Source organism: Myotis myotis, unplaced genomic scaffold (genome assembly GCF_014108235.1).
Source record: "Myotis myotis isolate mMyoMyo1 unplaced genomic scaffold, mMyoMyo1.p scaffold_m19_p_2, whole genome shotgun sequence".
In the NCBI taxonomy this organism is placed as follows: Eukaryota; Metazoa; Chordata; class Mammalia; order Chiroptera; family Vespertilionidae; genus Myotis; species Myotis myotis.
In genome coordinates, this window is record NW_023416324.1 from 149,967,189 (window position 1) to 149,984,982 (window position 17,794).

The 17,794-nt window shown below is 41.8% G+C and overlaps 1 protein-coding gene across 1 annotated transcript in view; it reads right to left on the reverse strand.

Annotated features, from left to right (window-relative positions):
* Positions 1-17,411, reverse strand: part of BTLA (B and T lymphocyte associated) — a 33,177-nt gene extending 15,766 nt beyond the window's left edge. The window contains exon 1 of the mRNA XM_036352330.1: positions 17,187-17,411. Within this exon, the coding sequence (XP_036208223.1) occupies positions 17,187-17,262 (76 nt within the window). The 5' untranslated portion in view covers positions 17,263-17,411. The remainder of the gene's footprint in view (positions 1-17,186) is intronic.
* Positions 17,412-17,794: the final 383 nt, after the last annotated feature.

Consider the following 17,794-nt stretch of genomic DNA (forward strand, 5'->3'; position numbering starts at 1 on the left):
TATTTATTATTATTACTAGAGGCCCGGTGCACAAAAATGTGTGCACTCGGTGGGGAGAGGGGGTCCCTCAGCCCGGTCTGTGCCCGCTCGCAGTCTGGGACCCCTCGGGAGATAACAACCCGCTGGCTTAGGCCTGCTCCCGGGTGGCAGAGGGCAGGCCCAATCCCTAGGTGCAGCCCCTGGTCGGTCTCAGAGCAGGGCCGATTGGGGAGTTAGGGCGCCGTCCCCTGTCATGCTCGGAGCAGGGCGGATATGGAGGTTGCGATGCCACCCCTAGTCACGCTCAGAGTAGGGCCAATTGGGGGGTTGGGGCACCACCCCCTGTCACACTCAAGGCAGGGTCGATAGGGAAGTTGCGGCGCCACCCCCTGTCACTCACAGAGCAGGGCGGATCAGGGGGTGGAGGAGCTCCCCACTGTCACTCACAGAGCAGGGTGGATCAGGGGGTTGGGGCGCCACCCTCTATCACCCACAGAGCAGGGCCGATCAGGGGGTTGGGGCGCTGCCACTGTCACACTCAGGGCAGGGCCGATGGGGAGGTTATGGTTCTACCCCATCACACACAGAGCAGGGCCAATCAGGGGGTTAGGGCGCTGCACCCTGTCACACACAGAGCAGGGCCAATCAGGGGGTTAGGGCGCTGCACCCTGTCACACACAGAGCCGCAGGGCGATCAGGGGGTTTGGGCGCTGCCCCCTGTCACGCTGATCCCGGTGCCGGGAGCATATTACCCTTTTACTATATAGAATAGAGGCCTGGTGCATGGGTGGGGCTGGCTGGTTTGCCCTGAAGGGTGTCCTGGATCAGGGTGGGAGTCCCCACTGGGGTGCCTGGCCAGTCTGGCTGAGGGGCTGATTGCTGTTTTAAGGCTGGGACTGAAGCTCCCAACCGCTCCTTTTTTTCTTTTTCTTTTTTTTAATTCTGGGCCAGCTTTAGCTCTGAGGCCTCGGCTGCTGAAAACAGGTTTCTGGCCTTTGTTTACCGTCTGTATTTGATACAATGTTGCGGTCCGGCTGGCTGAAGCCCAGCTGAGTAAAGCAGGTTTCTGGGGTTTTTTTAGCTTCTATATTTGCAACATAGTTGCTTAGAGTTGCAGCTGAGAGGCTGGCAAGTCAGGCGGGGAACGTTGGAGTTCTCCATCACTGAAGCAAGCAAGCCTCCCTGTTTGCATCAGCTGCCTGGCTGCCGGCCGCCATCTTGGCTGGGAGTTAATTTGCATATCTCCCTGATTAGCCAATGGGAAGGGTAGCGGTCATACGCCAATTACCATCTTTCTCTTTTATTAGATAGGATGATGATGATGATGATGATGATGATGATGATGATGATTACTAGAGGCCCGGTGCACAAAAATTTGTGCACTCGGGGGGGAGGGGGATCCCTCAGCCTGGCCTGTGCCCTCTCGAAGTCTGGGACCCCTCAGGAGATAACGACCCACTGGCTTAGGCCTGCTCCCGGGTGGCAGAGGGCAGGCCCAATCCCTAGGTGCAGCCCCTGGTCGGGCTCAGAGCAGGGCTGATTGGGGAGTTGGGGCACCATCCCCTGTCATGCACAGAGCAGGGCGGATCTGGAGGTTGCGATGCCACCCTCAGTCACGCTCAGGGTAGGGCCCATTGGGTGGTTGGCGCACCACACCCTGTCACACTCAAGGCAGGGTCGATGGGGAGGTTGCGGTGCCACCCCCTGTCACACACACAGCAGGGCCCATCAGGGGTTTGGGGAGATCCCCCTGTCACGCACAGAGCAGGGCCGATAGGGGAGTTGGGGCACTGCCCCCTGTCACACACAGAGCAGGGCGGATCATGGGGTTGGGGCACTACCACTGTCACACTCAGGGCAGGGCCAATGGGGAGGTTATGGCTCTACCCCATCACACACAGAGTAGGGCCAATCAAGGGTTTGGGGCGCTGCACCCTGTCACACACAGAGCAGGGCCAATCAGGGGGTTGGGGTGCCTTCCCCTGTCATGAACAGAGCAGGGCAGATAGGGAGGTTGTGGCCCCGCCCCCTGTCACACATAGAGCCTCAGGGCAATCAGGGGGTTTGGGCACTGCCCCCTGTCATGCTGATCCCGGTGCCAGGAGGCCTCACGGCTCCGCTGATCCTGGTGCCAAGAGGCATATTACCCTTTTACTATATAGGATAGAGGCCTGGTGCACGGGTGGGTGCCGGCTGGTTTGCCCTGAAGGGTGTCCTGGTTCAGGGTAGGGGTCCCCACTGGGGTGCCTGGCCAGCCTGGTGAGGGGATGATGGCTGTTTGCAGCTGGTCACACACCCTTCAGGGTGGGGGTCCCCACTGGGGTGCCTGGCCAGCCTGGGTGAGGGGCTGAGGGCTGTTTTCAGGCTGGCAGGTGACTGAAGCTCCCAACCGCTCCTTTTTTTCTTTTTTTTATTCTGGGTTAGCTTTAGCTTTGAGGCTTGGCTCCAGCTCTTAGGCCTCCGCTGCTGAAAGCAGGTTTCTGGCCTTTGTTTACCTTCTGTATTTGAAAAAATGTTGCGATCCTGCTGGCTGAAGCCCGGCGGACTAAAGCAGGTTTCTGGGGTTTTGTTTAGCTTCTATATTTGTAACATAGTTGCTTAGAGTTGCAGCTCAAAGGCCTTCAGTGGCAGGTGGGGAACGTTGGAGTCCTCCCTCACTGAAGCAAGCAAGCCTCATGTTAGTTTCAAGCTTCCTGGCTGCTGGCAGCCATCTTGGCTGGCAGTTAATTTGCATATCGCCCTCATTAGCCAATGGGACGGGTAGCGGTCGTACGCTAATTACCATGTTTCTCTTTTATTAGATAGGATTAATGATTTTAGAGAAAGGGGAAAAGGGAGAGAGAGAGAGAGAGAGATAAACGTCCATTGGTTGCTTCCCGTATGTGCCAGAACTGGGGATTCAACCTGAAACCTAGGTATGTACCCTGACCAGGAATAGAAACCAAAAGCTATTGGTGTAGGGGATGACACCCCAACCAACTGAGCCACCCAGCCAGAGTGACAAAGACTTTCTTCCCTCAAGGAACTTACCATTCCATTTGTGAGACAAGATTAACAACAGGGTATCTTCTCTGAAATAAGTTTACTATCTACCACTCTTTTTTTCTTCGAGCTCACCTGAGCAGAAAGGAAGGCTCAGAGGGATCTCTTATAAATAAATAAGACATGGTATCTGTCAGCATGGGGCTTGCCTTCCAGTGGAAAATAAAAACACTTGACCAATGGAACAAAATAACACTGGTAAAGAGTTGCAAACTTTGTGTGGGTGTGCAGAAGATTCACTTCTACTGGGGCTATTGGAACAAGGCTTATGGAAAGGTTGTGTTTGAGCTGAACCTTATGAGGTGAACCAGGAGCTCTTTGATATTAGAGCAGTGAGTGGGCATGGGAGGTCATGGAAGGGCAAAGGCAGAGAGGGCAGGATCTCATGGCAGATTCATGAACTGATATGCACTTGGGTCATGGTTTTCTGAAACAGTGACATGGAGACCTTTAGCTGCTTCAGAATAAATGGAATAGCATTAGGTGGGAGAAGTTTACATTTTGCTTATCAACCATGAGAAAATACAGAGCTTGATGCTTTTGAGATATTTATAAAGGTGATGGAGATAGCTAAAAATTAGAATATTCATTTGAACATGGTTGTTCAAATGCTAAAACATTGTGTGATATTGAGAGAGGTACCCAGTCTCCCTGGCATTCCATTTCTTTAAAATAAAAATAAAAGGTTTGGATGACAAAAAGAAGAAAATGATCACTTACCACCCTCTCCCACACAAAAATACATACACAACTTCACCTCCCTCAGTGTGTGACTAACACTATAAAGTTACTTGTAAGTCTCGCTTTCTGTTATATTACATTTAGCCATCGAGCTGTCACCCAGTGCTAGTAGTACAGTTGATCATCCCTTGTAGTTCCAGCATTCTTTGACTATACGTTTGGGAGGAGTGTACAGAATGGAGAAGAGAGCGAGCTGACCACATCACTGACTTGCAATGGGATTATGGGAACACTCCTGCAGTTCCTGCATACTCATATCAGCAGGATGGGGATCATCAATGGCCACATTGTCTAGCATGGGAATTTTTCTTGAATGGAGGCATGGATAGATAAATGCAGGCTTTCCATATGCTCTCAAAATCATCAAGAATAATCTCTCTTTGTACAAAGAAGGTATTATATTCCCCATGTCTCCAAAACAAAAACTAATGCTTGTAGGGCAGGAATGATGCGCTGAGCTCAATGGCACCATTTTAATTTTCCACCTGACAAGCATGTTGACTTTTCTTTGCTGCTTGTCCTGAATTGTGCATATCCCTCTCATTACACTTAGGACATCCAAACCTGTCCCCAATGTGTTTGTCTTGTCAAAACAAAACATCTTCTGAAGAGAGATGAAGATCACATTTGCTTGTGGCTGGGGTTTATAGGCCAATGTTAGTTATGGTTGTACCTGCTATTTTTGTTCCTGTTGCTTTTCTCAAACATTCACATTTAATGGTAGGAAATTCTCAATGCTAAAAAAATCTAAATACATGCAGTAAAAGGATGAAATCTCAACCATCCCCAAATTATCAAATGATACAGTATCCTTTTCCAAGTCTTTACAGGTTTGGGAAGCTTCTCATTTTAAAACTTCTTATGGAGTCAGGAAGGGGTTAATAGGGGAAAAGGGGGGCATATGTAATACTTTCAAAAATAAAGATTTAATTTTTAAGAATTCTCATGGAAACCACTGTTGTATTATCACAATGTGTACAGCCTATGACTAGGCTGTACCTGGCATATTTGATGCTCAGAGAACATTTTTAACATTCCCCTCTTCTATATGGGAACATATTCTCAGAAATAACTGTGAAATGAAACAAATAATAAAATTAAATGAAAAGACACATAGCCAGTGATTAATTTTTACTGAACTTGTACATATAACCATGCGAGTTAGGAGATATTTGAAAAATAATGTTAGAATTCAAGAAAGTAAAAATGTAATATTTACTTAATAATTTTTATATCTACCTGGTGTGAACTTTAATTCTTTAGTTATAGCCTGATATGTTAGTTTATATAAATAATTTTCTAGTAACTAATAAGTGAGTTATATTAAAAACTGAAATGCTAAAAAAGATAAAATGTAGGTAATTACTAAATATAAAGTTTTTTTCTTCATTCATTTTTTAATTTAAAAATAATTAACACTTTAAAGAGAAGAATACATTTCAATTGTAAAGATACTAATCAACCAAACATTTCATGTATGAATGCACTTTAGTTCATTCATGAAATTGTACTTCACAGTCTGTACAGTTTTACTGTTTCAAATTTTAAACAAATAAATATTTAAAATGGTTGCATAGAATGAAAGAAATAAAACCTCTCACATTCTGTTTATTTGTCTCTATAATCACTGTGGTATTATTATGTTTTTTAAATCTATTGTTTAAATGCAGGAATGTGGAGAACCACAGGGGCTGGAGATACACACTGTGCCTGGAGCAAGCTTGAGTGATTCTGAGCATTATGAATCACTCTTGAAATGTAGCTGAATTTGTGTATGTCCAGGGCTAACTTTATAACTGGGAAGTTCTCTGAGTTAATTTTCCTTTTTTAATTAAAAAAAAATCTTTATTATTGAGAGTATTACAGATGTCCCCATTTTTCCCCCACTAACCCCCTCCACCTAGTTCCTCAGGCTTTCACCACATTATTGTCTGCATAGAATGTAATGGTTATCAAAGAGGAAGTACTAAAAATATGTTAATTTGAAGCTTTCATACATATTATTAAAACTCAGCAGTAACCATAGTAATTATTTAGAACTTTAAACCAAAATTATTTTTAAGGGGAAGAATATTCTACCACTGATATTATTGAGAATTGCTGGCACATGGTGATAATTAAAAATAGACCAACTTTTATTTGTTTTTAAATTCTGTACAGACAATGTACCCCATACTGCCCACACCAGGGGTGTGACTACCTCATTGTTTATGTGACAGTTTATTTAGTAATGTGACTGTTTCTAGTGCAAAGGGGATGCAGAAAGAGGCTGACATTGCTCCTTAATTTTCCCCTTAGATTTTTCTTTGATTATCTTGATTATACAGTCTCTCAGAGCCCTCAGATCTCAAAGAGGAAGAGAGCCCATGTGGCTGGATCAATCAAGAAAGGCTTCAAGGAGGAGATTGAACTCCCTCCTGCCCCATACTCCATCCTGGGGCAAATCTGGTCTTCTTCCCATTATCATAGTATAATACCATCACCTACCTAGCAGCATGGGAGTCATCTTGATATCTTTCCCCTTTACTGCCCCATTTCATCAGTCCCCAAGTAACTTGATTCAGCATGCAAAATTTTGTTTTCATGCCACTGCTTTAATTTGTGTCTCATTCTGCTCCATGTGGGTTATTGTCACAGCTTACCAACTAATCTATATTCCAAACTTGAACTTGCTCCCCTCCCCCTACTTCAATCCATTCTCCACATTACTGTCAGTTTGTATTCTTAAAATGAAAATCCAATCACAGGACTTTTTGCCTAAAACCCTCCAGAGACTCTTTAATGCTTACAGGGACATGTTCAGATGTCAACAAATAAAATTTACCCCCTGCCTCCTTATGCAAACTCAACCCACCCCTATATTCCAGCAACCCAAGTACACTTGATATTCTCCCTGGCAAGTGTCCCATGTTATTTTGTGTGATATACAGCATCCTATCTAATAAAAGAGTAATATGCAAATTAGTGATCACTCCGTCACTCTGTCACAAAGATGGCCGCGCCCAGTCCCCTCAGCCCCGCCACTGAAGTGTCCAGGCCTTTTGGCCAGGAAGGTGGTGGGGAGGCGGGGGGGGCCGAGGGGCGGAGCAGGCGATCTGAGGGGGCAGGGGTAGAGCTGGCAATCGAAAGGGGCTGGGGTTTCCCTGCCCAGGCCAGAGGCCTCAGGCCTGTGCAGGGGTGTAGCCAGCAAATCAGGGGTCTGGGGTTCCCCTGCCCAGGCCTGCAGCCTCATCGGAGGGGTCTGGGCAGGGGCGGAGCCAGTGATCAGAGTGAACTATAGAGGAAACACCTTTTCTGACCGCTCATTGGCTAAGCTCCCTGTATGCCACTGGTAATATTCTTAGTAACTTGGGTAATAAGAATCCATAAAGGTTATCTAGGGTTTTTCCACCACACTCCTGGAGAAAAAAAAATGAAGGTCTGCTGCTGGAGGGCTAAGAAATGTCATATCCTTCCCTAGCCGGTTTGGCTCAGTGGATAATGCCTCGGCCTGCTGACCACAGGGTCTGGGTTCAATTCTGACCAAGGGCATGTACCTAGGTTGCAGGCTTCTCCATGGCTGGGGCCCAGGTCAGGGCTCATGCAGGAGGCAACCAATCAAAGTGTTCCTCTAACTTTGATGTTTCTCTCTGTCTTTCTCTTCCACATTCTCTAAAAATCAATAGAAACATATCCTCAGGTGAGGATAAAAAGAAAGAAGAAAGAAAGAAAGAAAGAAAGAAAGAAAGAAAGAAAGAAAGAAAGAAAGAAAGAAAGAAAGAAAGGAAGGAAAGAAGGAAGGAAGAAAGAAAGAAAGAAAGAAAGAAAGAAAGAAAGAAAGAAAGAAAGAAAGAAAGAAAGAAAGAAAGAAAGGAAGAAAGAAAGAAAGAAAGAAATGTCATATCCTATGAAAGCCCCATCTTAAAAACGCCTAAAGAAAGTTGTCATTTTTTCATGGTGAAGGGACTGGAGTCCGTGTTGATGAAAACACCTTGGTGGCTGCGGTGACTGGCAGTGGCTGCAGCAGTGGGGTGATGGGGCTGGTGCCTTCCCCTGATCAGCCCAGTCACCTCCCACAAAGGGGGGCCAGACTGCAGCTTAGGCCCGCCCCCCAAGGGGAGCAGGGAGTGGGCCTAAGCTGTCAGTAGGACATCCCCTGAGGGCTTCCAGAATGTGTGAGGGGGCAGGCTGGTCTGAGGGAAACCCCCCAAGTGCACGAATTTTGTGCACCGGGCCCCTAGTTCTATTATAATTAAACTAGAGGCTCAATGCATGAAATTTGTGCAAGAGGCTCAACCCTCACAGCAGCCCCTGATGCCTTGCAGCCATACCCCTGCCCACTGGTCATTCTGGAAGGTTGTTCTGCCATCTGGTCTAATTAGCATATTAGCTCTTTATTATATAGGATATGTGTTTATGCATCTGTCTTCCTATCTGCTCTAAACCTTTTTGGTGGGATGGTACCTGCCTCTATTGAGGAGATAGCCTTAGAAAAGGTTCAAAAGTAAGATGGCATGATGTACCCTGAGACTTAACAGAGACAGCTTCATAGAGAGAAAAATCTGTCCACAACTCTGACTAATGTTCTCTGTGTACTAAGGACACAGAGCAGACACAGCTGAACTCCCTTAGAGAGGCCAGTCAAAGGCATTGAGGTGGAGGATGTATGCACCTCAACATGCCCTGCAGTGGTTAAGCTTTAACCACTAAAGAGAAACTAGACCTCATGAGTATGCAGAGTGGAAAGGCCTGATTTATGTCAACTCAGGTTTATATTAAAAGTATTTAATAATTGACACGCTGTGGTCATCCAGATACCCACATCCACCAATCAGGAAGGCATGCCAGCCCCAAACAACTGCCTGGCCCAGTACCTCCCAGAGGAGTAAGTGTAGCTGCAGGTACAAGTGTCATCGGGAGCCAAAAAAGATACATAATTTGTGAAACTTATTAGCTCTTTTAAAAAAAAGTTTGTAATTCAAATCTTATATGAAATACAATTTTTTCTTATTTTTTAAAGACCATATGTCTTGATTATTATTGTGAGGAAAATCCCAACCAAGCTTTCCATTGGATAAAAATCTTTCCATTGAAAAATTCTTACATATTATGGAAATTTCAAAATGATTATATTCACTGAACGAAATGAGCACCTGTAATAAATGCAAAATGTCTGACTGGTGCTAAGACAACATTAGGGTTGAACATAAAAAAATGTAAACAAATAATTTTTGAGAAACTGAAATGACTATAAAGGGTATAATATGCTAATAATTTTCTATGACATAATCTAGGATTTTAGCTTCTTTCAGAAGATACTATGATACATCACCAACCAACCAATTTCAGACACATGGTAGGAGGGTTATGGAAAGAGATAATTCTTCAGTCTCAGGAGGAAAATAGGTCTTCAGAGGATGCAGGTGGTCTGATCTGCTCTCTAGAGGATTTGAGTGGAGGATAGGAGAGGAGCTATGATGACCACCAGGGAAGAGAAACCAGTGCCTCTTCCCTTATAGATTGGTGTGGATTTAGTGATCCCTTGAGGCAGTGACTTGAGCATAGCCAAGGCCGATCCGATCCAGGTACAGCAATAGCAGCCATGTAATCACCCATCAAAGATCCTGGGAGAGCATCCACCTGGACACTCTCAGGGAATTACATGCACAGCATCAGAAAGCCCACTGAGCATTCTTTCCCTTGTAAGCTAGTTGCCATTGACTCACAAAATCAGAAATGTGGTGACATGAGATGAGGGTGGGGAGTTCCACCTCATACAGAACCACTAATATTACATTGTATTATATAATGTTGATTAAACTCACTACTTTAACTCTGTGTTAAAAAACAAACAAACAAAAAACAACCCACTCCATAAATCAGATATTCCAAGAAATACTGGAAATACTTGGGGAAATATGAATAAGAAAGATGTACACATACATATGTTAAAATCAGGGTTTTTATTGTAAAGAGTGATCATTGTTAGTTTAAGAAAATCCTATAAATTAATCTTAAGGGATAGAATAAAAACTGACTGAGTCTCAGCCCCTATTCACCCACATCTACCTGAGAAACATATAATGTAATATAAATAAAAGACATAGAACTAGTATGCAATAATAGTTTAAGTTTTTCTTTTCTGTGCATATTGTCTGATACTGGTCTTTTGAGAGAAGTAGGTGTCTCTTCCAAGTCTAAACACACACACAGAGGGAGAAAGAGAGAGAGAGAGAGAGAGAGAGAGAGAGAGAGAGAGAGAGAGAGAGAGAGAGAGAGATTGAGAGAGAGAGAGACTTACATAATATGAAGGGGTTTTTTTGGCTAAAATGGAACTGGGAATAATTAACTTCACACCAAGAACACACATGGTGTAATTCCATATTTATTCTCTTTACTTAAAAGACTATGAAACAAGAAAAATTAAGAGAACTGTTATAGTCGTCTTTTATTATTATTTCCTCTTTAAACCTTCCTTTAGGTTTGCTTTATAATTTAGCATATTTTGAAGCAAATTCTTCTAGTGCTAGAATTTCTCATCTTGTGATATATCTATTTGAGGGAAATTTGAAGACTATCTTTTCAATGTAGTTGTATTGAGCAATTTAAGACCAAGCCATGTATCTCTTGGCTTTATCTAGTTTGGGGTTATTCTGAAGTTGTTTTGTTTTGAAACAGTCATTCTAGTATAGCTTTGCCTAAAAGTTAGCAAAGCGCCATAGCTGGTTTGGCTCAGTGGATAGAGCTTTGGCCTACAGACTGAAGGGTCCTGGGTTTGATTCCAGTCAAGGGCTCATGCTTGGGTTGTGAGCTCAATCCCCAATCTGGGGTGTGCAGGAGGCAGCCAATCAATGATTCTCTTTTATCATTGATGTTTCTATCTCTCCCTCTCCCTTTCTATTAATGATTCTCTCTTATCATTGATGTTTCTATCTCTCCCTCTCCCTTTCTATTAATGATTCACTCTTATCATTGATGTTTCTATCTATCTCTGAAATCAATTTAAAAAAAGTTAGCAAAGTAACAAAGTACCTGTGCCATGTCTCTTTTGAGATATTAAAGAATAGGACAAGCAGAGAGCTTTAGTGATCATTAGGTCAGATAGGTCATGGGTGGTTTGTCACTTTGGGAGCTCACCTCCAGAATCACCTCTTTGCATTCTACATTCATTGCCACTGGCCCACAAGCACATTGCATCTCACATTGTCTGAGTGCTGTAGAGCCATCCTAGATCCTCCAAACAGGAGAAACAGGGATATGACTAATATTTTTTGAGTTCTTCTTATGTCCTATGCACTTTTAGGTACTATATATATGTGTGTGCATGTGTGTGTGTATGTGTGTGTGTGTGTTGTTTCATTTGATCCTCACAACAATTTTATAAGATAGTTACTATTTTTGTCTTTATTTTAAGTTTTGAAAACCAAGTGTTAGAGAAACTAACAGGTCAAGAGAACTACTTGGTAGGAGGCAGAACCAGGACCAGGACTTGAACCCGAGCCCGGCTAACTCAAAAGTAAAAGCTCTTCTCTTGCAGGGGGATAGTTGTGAAAGCCAATGAGAACATATAGGAAGGGTCCGTAGGACTCTATAATAAACAATAAATTTCAGGTATTATATATTTGGAATAAAATTAATGTGGATAGGTTGAGTTATTGTTCAAGGCCACAAAGCATGTAGGTAGGAGAGACAAGACGGAAACCCAGAAGATCTGCTTCAAGTGCCTTCACTCTGAATAGTTGTTTCCAACTGCTTTCATAGGAATCAGCAGTGATGTATAAAAATGGGTATACTCATCAGGCAAACAAATATAATATAGAAAAAGCAGTATATCCCAGAGAAAAATGTTCTTTTATCTGAGAGATGAAATCCTACAGCAATACTAGTACATTAACCAGCAAGGCCAGCGTTGGTCAAGTAAAAAAAATATTTGTCTTTCGGTACTTTTCCAAGTACCTCCCTACCAAGTAACAAATGTCCCCTTGTGATTCTACCCTATTGGCACCATGTTTGCCTCCCCATGACAGAGGATTCAGAGTCATGCCCACCCTATGTGGCAATAATGAGTGTCTGGTGGAAAGTTTGTTGGCCAATGTGTAATTATCTTTCAATACAATGAGACCTAACAAACAATGTTTTTTGTTGTCAATTTAGAGACTAGCTCTAGCCCGGGAAGACACTAATTACCTGACACAGGTGGGCCTGTCTTTCAAAGGTGATAGGCTCTTCACCTTGGTCACAGTGACTTCAGGAAAAAAAGTAGGACAGAAAAAATCTAAGAGAATATCTTAGAAGCTGGAGACAGCAGCATCAAAGAAAGCCTTCAGCATTTTATCGTAAATAATAACTTATATAAAAGATAACATTAGGTACTAAACTTATGGACCTTGGCCATAGAGACTGTTTTATGAATTTGACCCCAAAAGCAAGGGACGTAAAGACAAAAACAAATGGATGGGACTATATCAAACTAAAAGGCTTCTGCACAACAAAAAACAAAATCAAAACAAAAAGGCATCCAACCAAATGGGAGATAATATTTACAAATGACATTTCCGACATAGGGTTAATATCCAAAATATATAAAAAACACAAGCAACTCAGCATCAAACAAACAAACAATGCAATTTAAAAATGGGTAAAGGATCTGAACAGACACCTCCCCAAAGAAGACATACAAATGACCAACAGATAAATGGAAAGATGTTCAACCTCACTAGTGATTAGGGAAATGCAAATCAAAACTACAATGAGATACCACCTCACACCTGTTAGAATGGCTATAATCAACAAGGCAGGTAATAACGAGTGTTGGAGAGGTTTTGGAGTAAAAGGAAACCTCATTTACTGGTGGTGGGAATGTAGATTGGTATAGCCACTATGGAAAACAGTATAGCAGTTCTTCAAAAAATTAAGAATAGAGTAACCATATGACCCAGCAATCCCTCTCCTATGTCTCTACCCAAAAAACTTTAAAACATTTGCAAAGATATATGCACCCCTATGTTCATTCCAGCATTATTCACAGTGGCAAAGATATGGAGACAACCAAGATGTGTTTCAATAGAGGACTGGATAAAGTAGTATGGAATATTACTCAGACTTTAAAAAGCCGGACCTTGAGAATATTATACTAATCAAAATAAGTCAGTCAGAAAAATCTAAGAACCATATGATTTCACTCATATGTGGGATATAAAACTGAAACTATTTGACACAGGCAACAGTATGGTGGTTACCAGAGGGAAGGGGGTTGAGGCTAGTAAAAGGTAAAGGGGGCCAAATATATGGTCACAGAAGGTGATTTGACTTTGGGTGGTGGGCACACAATGCAATATATAGGTCATGAATTATAGAGATGTACACATGAAACCTATATGATCTTACTATCAATATCACCCAAAAAAATGTATTAAAAAATAAACCAACATGAGTATTTCTAAATATTGCCTACAGTAATAGAATGGTTAGGCGTGGTGCTCAGAGTAAGTTTAGGTTTATGTGTTATTGGAAAGACACAGGGAAAGTTCATTTTCACTTCTTTCCCAGATACTTCCTGGGCATCCTAATACATTCTGCTACACTGAGATTCACTGGCATTTTCAAAGCCCTAGAAGATACTTAACAATATCTATGCAGGCAGAAACTGCCAATTGCCCCCCTTGCCCCCCCTCCCCCATATTAATTCCCCTCTTCTAATATCAGAGAAGTGAAATGGAGCCATGACCATCTAGCTAGAACCTAAATGCCCCAACCTTCCTTATAGCCACTTCTGGACAATGGATTGTTTGTGATATATTCAAATTCCAGGTTGTACTCATAAAATAAATGTGGCTATTAGGAAGGAGGAGAGGAGGTACAGAGCTCTACCTGCTAAACCTGGTGTTTCCCTACTACTGGCCTCTAACACTGCCTTGGCCTGTGTTCAAAGTGAACCTCAAAATGTACATATTTACATTCTGAGAAAACTACAGTGATACCCCTGCTTGTGTACACACAGAAACATGCATGTAAGTAATTTCTTCTATGGGATAAACACAGAAGTAAGAATCCATGAGAGGATACCATAAAGGTGGATAATACTGAGCTTATTTTAAGGTAAGAGAATGGGGAATATTAGAAAAGTGAAACAAATTGCTTATGATAGAATGTGATGACAGAATATAGCTCAAATCTCGTGACTCCCAAATTCTATTATCATTTCTTGGTGACTGGGGATGATAGCAGGTAATGATATCAACAGTTACTGACAGATGACTTTGTCAACCCATATAGATTAATGTCATTATTGTCCCCATTGTTTAGACGAGGGAAGAGAATCAGAGAAATTATAGTCACAGAACCAGTGAATGGCAGAGATGGAATAGTAATCCAGTCCTAGCTCTAGAGTCCCACCACTGCCTCTCCAAAGAACAAAGCAAAACGTTGATTTCATTTTTAGACCTGATTACAGACACTGAACATTTTCTTTCAACAACTCTGAACCCTCAGTAAAGGTGAAATTCACAAATAATAGAAATTAAGTAGGAGAGTCCCAGTGAAGCAAGATAAACTGCACTTGACTTCAACATTACAATAGAGGAAATTTTGATAGTGGGAGAGAGGAAGCAACACTTAATTAAAGAGCTTTTCAGTGTTTGGGAAGTCTTTTCAAGGCTGTAATCAGCGTAGGGGTTAACCTATTCAAACCTTAATTCAGGAAATCCCGCCACTGCAGAAAGTATTCCTAGACATTTATGTCAAAGGTAGTCATATTTAGTGGCAGGCATTCATATAATAACAATACACAGGCATTTGGCAGAAGGCAGCGCTCTACTTCCTGTGCCCATTTTAACAGGAACAAATAGATACAGTCTTAGAAATAAGCCTGATAAAGACCCTGAAACTTCAAGGAATGAGAGACACATGCAGAGCACTTTCTGTCCTAATGTTTCTGCTCTGACCTAACAATATGGCCAGTTCACCGTGAAGCAACACAATCTTTGTGGGTGGGATGTGGAGTATGGATCCATGGTTCATACCGAAGTATCACAACACAGGCTAAAGAGGACACAGGCAAGACCCAAAGGAGACTTGGCCATAACCACTGTGTTCTCAAAAGAGCCAAACTATGAGTGTCCTCTGCTACCAGATCATATTAGGATTTTTTTTTTTCTCACAATAAGCCATGATCAATCAAAGATTTCCTACAGTCTTCATTCGGGATCATATATAGTGCCAGGTGTGTAGTCAGACATTAGCTGCAGTGCTTCTGCCTGCTTAAAGGTAGAACCCTAGGTTGACCCTCAACTGATCAAGTGGCCCAGGGCCTCACAGCTGGAGCTGCTCACCTGCAGTGAGGCAGGTGACTGACAGGGGCTTCTGCACTGCAGCCTAGTCCCTGCCAGCATGTTCTGCACATATACTTTTCATCGGAATAGAAATTCTACGTCAGATATCGAGGGGCAGAGTGCCCCCATTAAGTACTTTTGAGAAACACTTAAGCAAGCATGATTTCATTATAGAGAAGTAAGTTTCTAGTGAATGTTACATTTTTCACAACCTTATTCTCAGTGCAGCCTGATTTCTGGGAAGAGGCACACCCATCTCACATTGAATTGAAGTGGAGGATGAAAAATATCTTTTTAAGTTATTTTTAAACACTTTGAAACTGTGCCAGTGTAAAGAATTCAGTGATTAACTAAATCACAGGAATTCTCCAAGATATAAAGGTTGTGTGATTTTTAAGAAATAGTCATTAGCTCTGTCTGGGAGAACAAATCTCACCAAATATTCCCTTATCTCAACCTATGTCCTAATTTAATGAAAGAAATGCCATAATCCATCAACTGCTATGTAAGATACCTGGCCAGGACTTTATCCAAGGCTTTCCCTTTCATTTTCCAAAGAATTTGGTTCCCTATGTTTTGGGCCAAATATATTCATTTAATTTTAGCTTTAAAAACTCAACTATTTTAAATAATAATGTTAAACCTTGCTGCCCATTTAATTGAATTTTGTGGGGGTTGCCTGTGAAAATAATATTAGCAAAAATGCCATTAACATTTAGCAAGCTTTTATTGTGTGCACTTGTTGTGCCAGTTATTTTATCCATATTACTGCATATGCAGTGTCCACAATAGGCCCATAATTTAGGTACAATTATTATCTCTATTTTACAAAGGAGGAAACTAAGGATAAGAGAAGATAAGAAACTTAACCAAAGGCACATAGTAAGTGGCAAAGCCAGTAAACTAACCCCATTCTAACACTCAAGTTCTTTTTTGTAAGCATGTTGGGAGGGGGAATAGAAGTTGTACCCGAATCCCAGTCTGATACAACACTAAAAATTATTTTATTTCATTTTACATGGAATTGTTTATATATTCTTCAAATTGGTATAAATGATTTTTAATAATTTATAATATTTGACTCCAGTTGTAGCTATGTGATTGAAGGCAACTTATGGAAAGTGAAAAATCCAGTCATCCATCTAAACCCCTTGTCAACATAATACCAAATATACACACATAAAAATATACAATCATGAAAATACTTAGATGACTAAAGGGAAGTTTTATTTTGCTCCTGGTTATGTGCCATCCTGGCATCATGGAGACAAATTCCAAATCACCCTGTTCCAGAGTTGTAGATACCATTTTATAGGTTTTCAGGGGCCATATTTTTGGATTTAAAACTGGAAAGAGTATGTGTGCTTGTGGTTATTATAAAGTAGGATATCTGAAACCAGACCTGAGAAAAATCTAAAACCACTGGTAGCTATTTATAGCCCTTTACAATGTGTCAAAGTTAGGGAGCTAATGAACTCATAAAATCTTTGCAAAAGTGGCCGAACAACATCTATGCAGAAGCCAAGCTGTTTTCTATGTCAAATGACACCCGAATCAGAACCATTCTCTTTTACGCAATGACAGAATGCTCCAATTCTATCTTTCTCAGCATTTTCTCAATCAGTATTCTCCAGGCACACACTCCACGGAGGCAAGTAGTGTGATTTTATTTAGCAACATTATTCCAGAGTAGCCATGGAGTGAGGTATCTGATACCTTTCCTACCGAACCGAGTAATACAACACTCACTCTGCCAAGCTTCGGTTTGGAAAGAACAAGCCATTCACCATCAGTATGACATTCAGAGCCGTTTTGCTAGTAGTAGTGCTAAATTTGTCCCTAACTACTTATAACATCTACCCAATTATTTTTTCTTACTAATAGAACATGTTTTTAAGAAAATCAGCCAAAACGACTTGAGTACAATACCATGTTCTGATATGGTTAATGTCCTAGAAGGTCTTTAGTGAGCAAATCTAACTACTTCGTTTTATCTACCATTGTCTTCCACATAAACACCACATCCCAGTAAGATCAGCAAGGAAAAACATTACCTCCAACATGCCCCTAAGGAAAATAAAATAAAATAAAAAGTAATCTAAGTAGGTGTTTCACCTTCGATACTCCAGATGCCCAGAGGTTCGATTAAGAAGAGGATCCAAATTCCAAGCATGGTAGGCAATGTCTTCATTTCCTGTGCCCATTGGGAGCAAAATCTTCTCAAGTAGAAGGCTTCCCTTCCTCCCCTGAGCTCTTCAGGGTTGGATCGGGTTCACTACCCCAGCGACATCTGTGAAATAAAGAGAGAGGATGTAGGTACAGACACTAGGAAGAGCGTGAGTAGCTTGAGAAGCAAAATGAACAGAAAACGTACATGGTATCCTGTGGTTTTTGCTTCTTGTCACATTGGGCGTTCACTTTCAAATGCTCTGATCTGCAAAGCAGCTCAGTCCTTAACTTCTCCTTCCATTTATCACCCTTTGTGTCCCACATTAAAGTTTTTCTCAATCAAATTTCAACGACATGAACAAACTCTAAAGAAATCTATATGGTTGCAATGTTTAGGTTGAGACTTTAATGAAACCAAGGTCAAGAAATTTATGGTAAAAACTGCCTATGGTAAGTATATGTTTTCCCCCTTTTCATAGCACGTGATTATGAAACTTCTTTAATGTAAAAGATTTTAGATTTTTCTTCCCAAACATCATATCATGGTACAATAA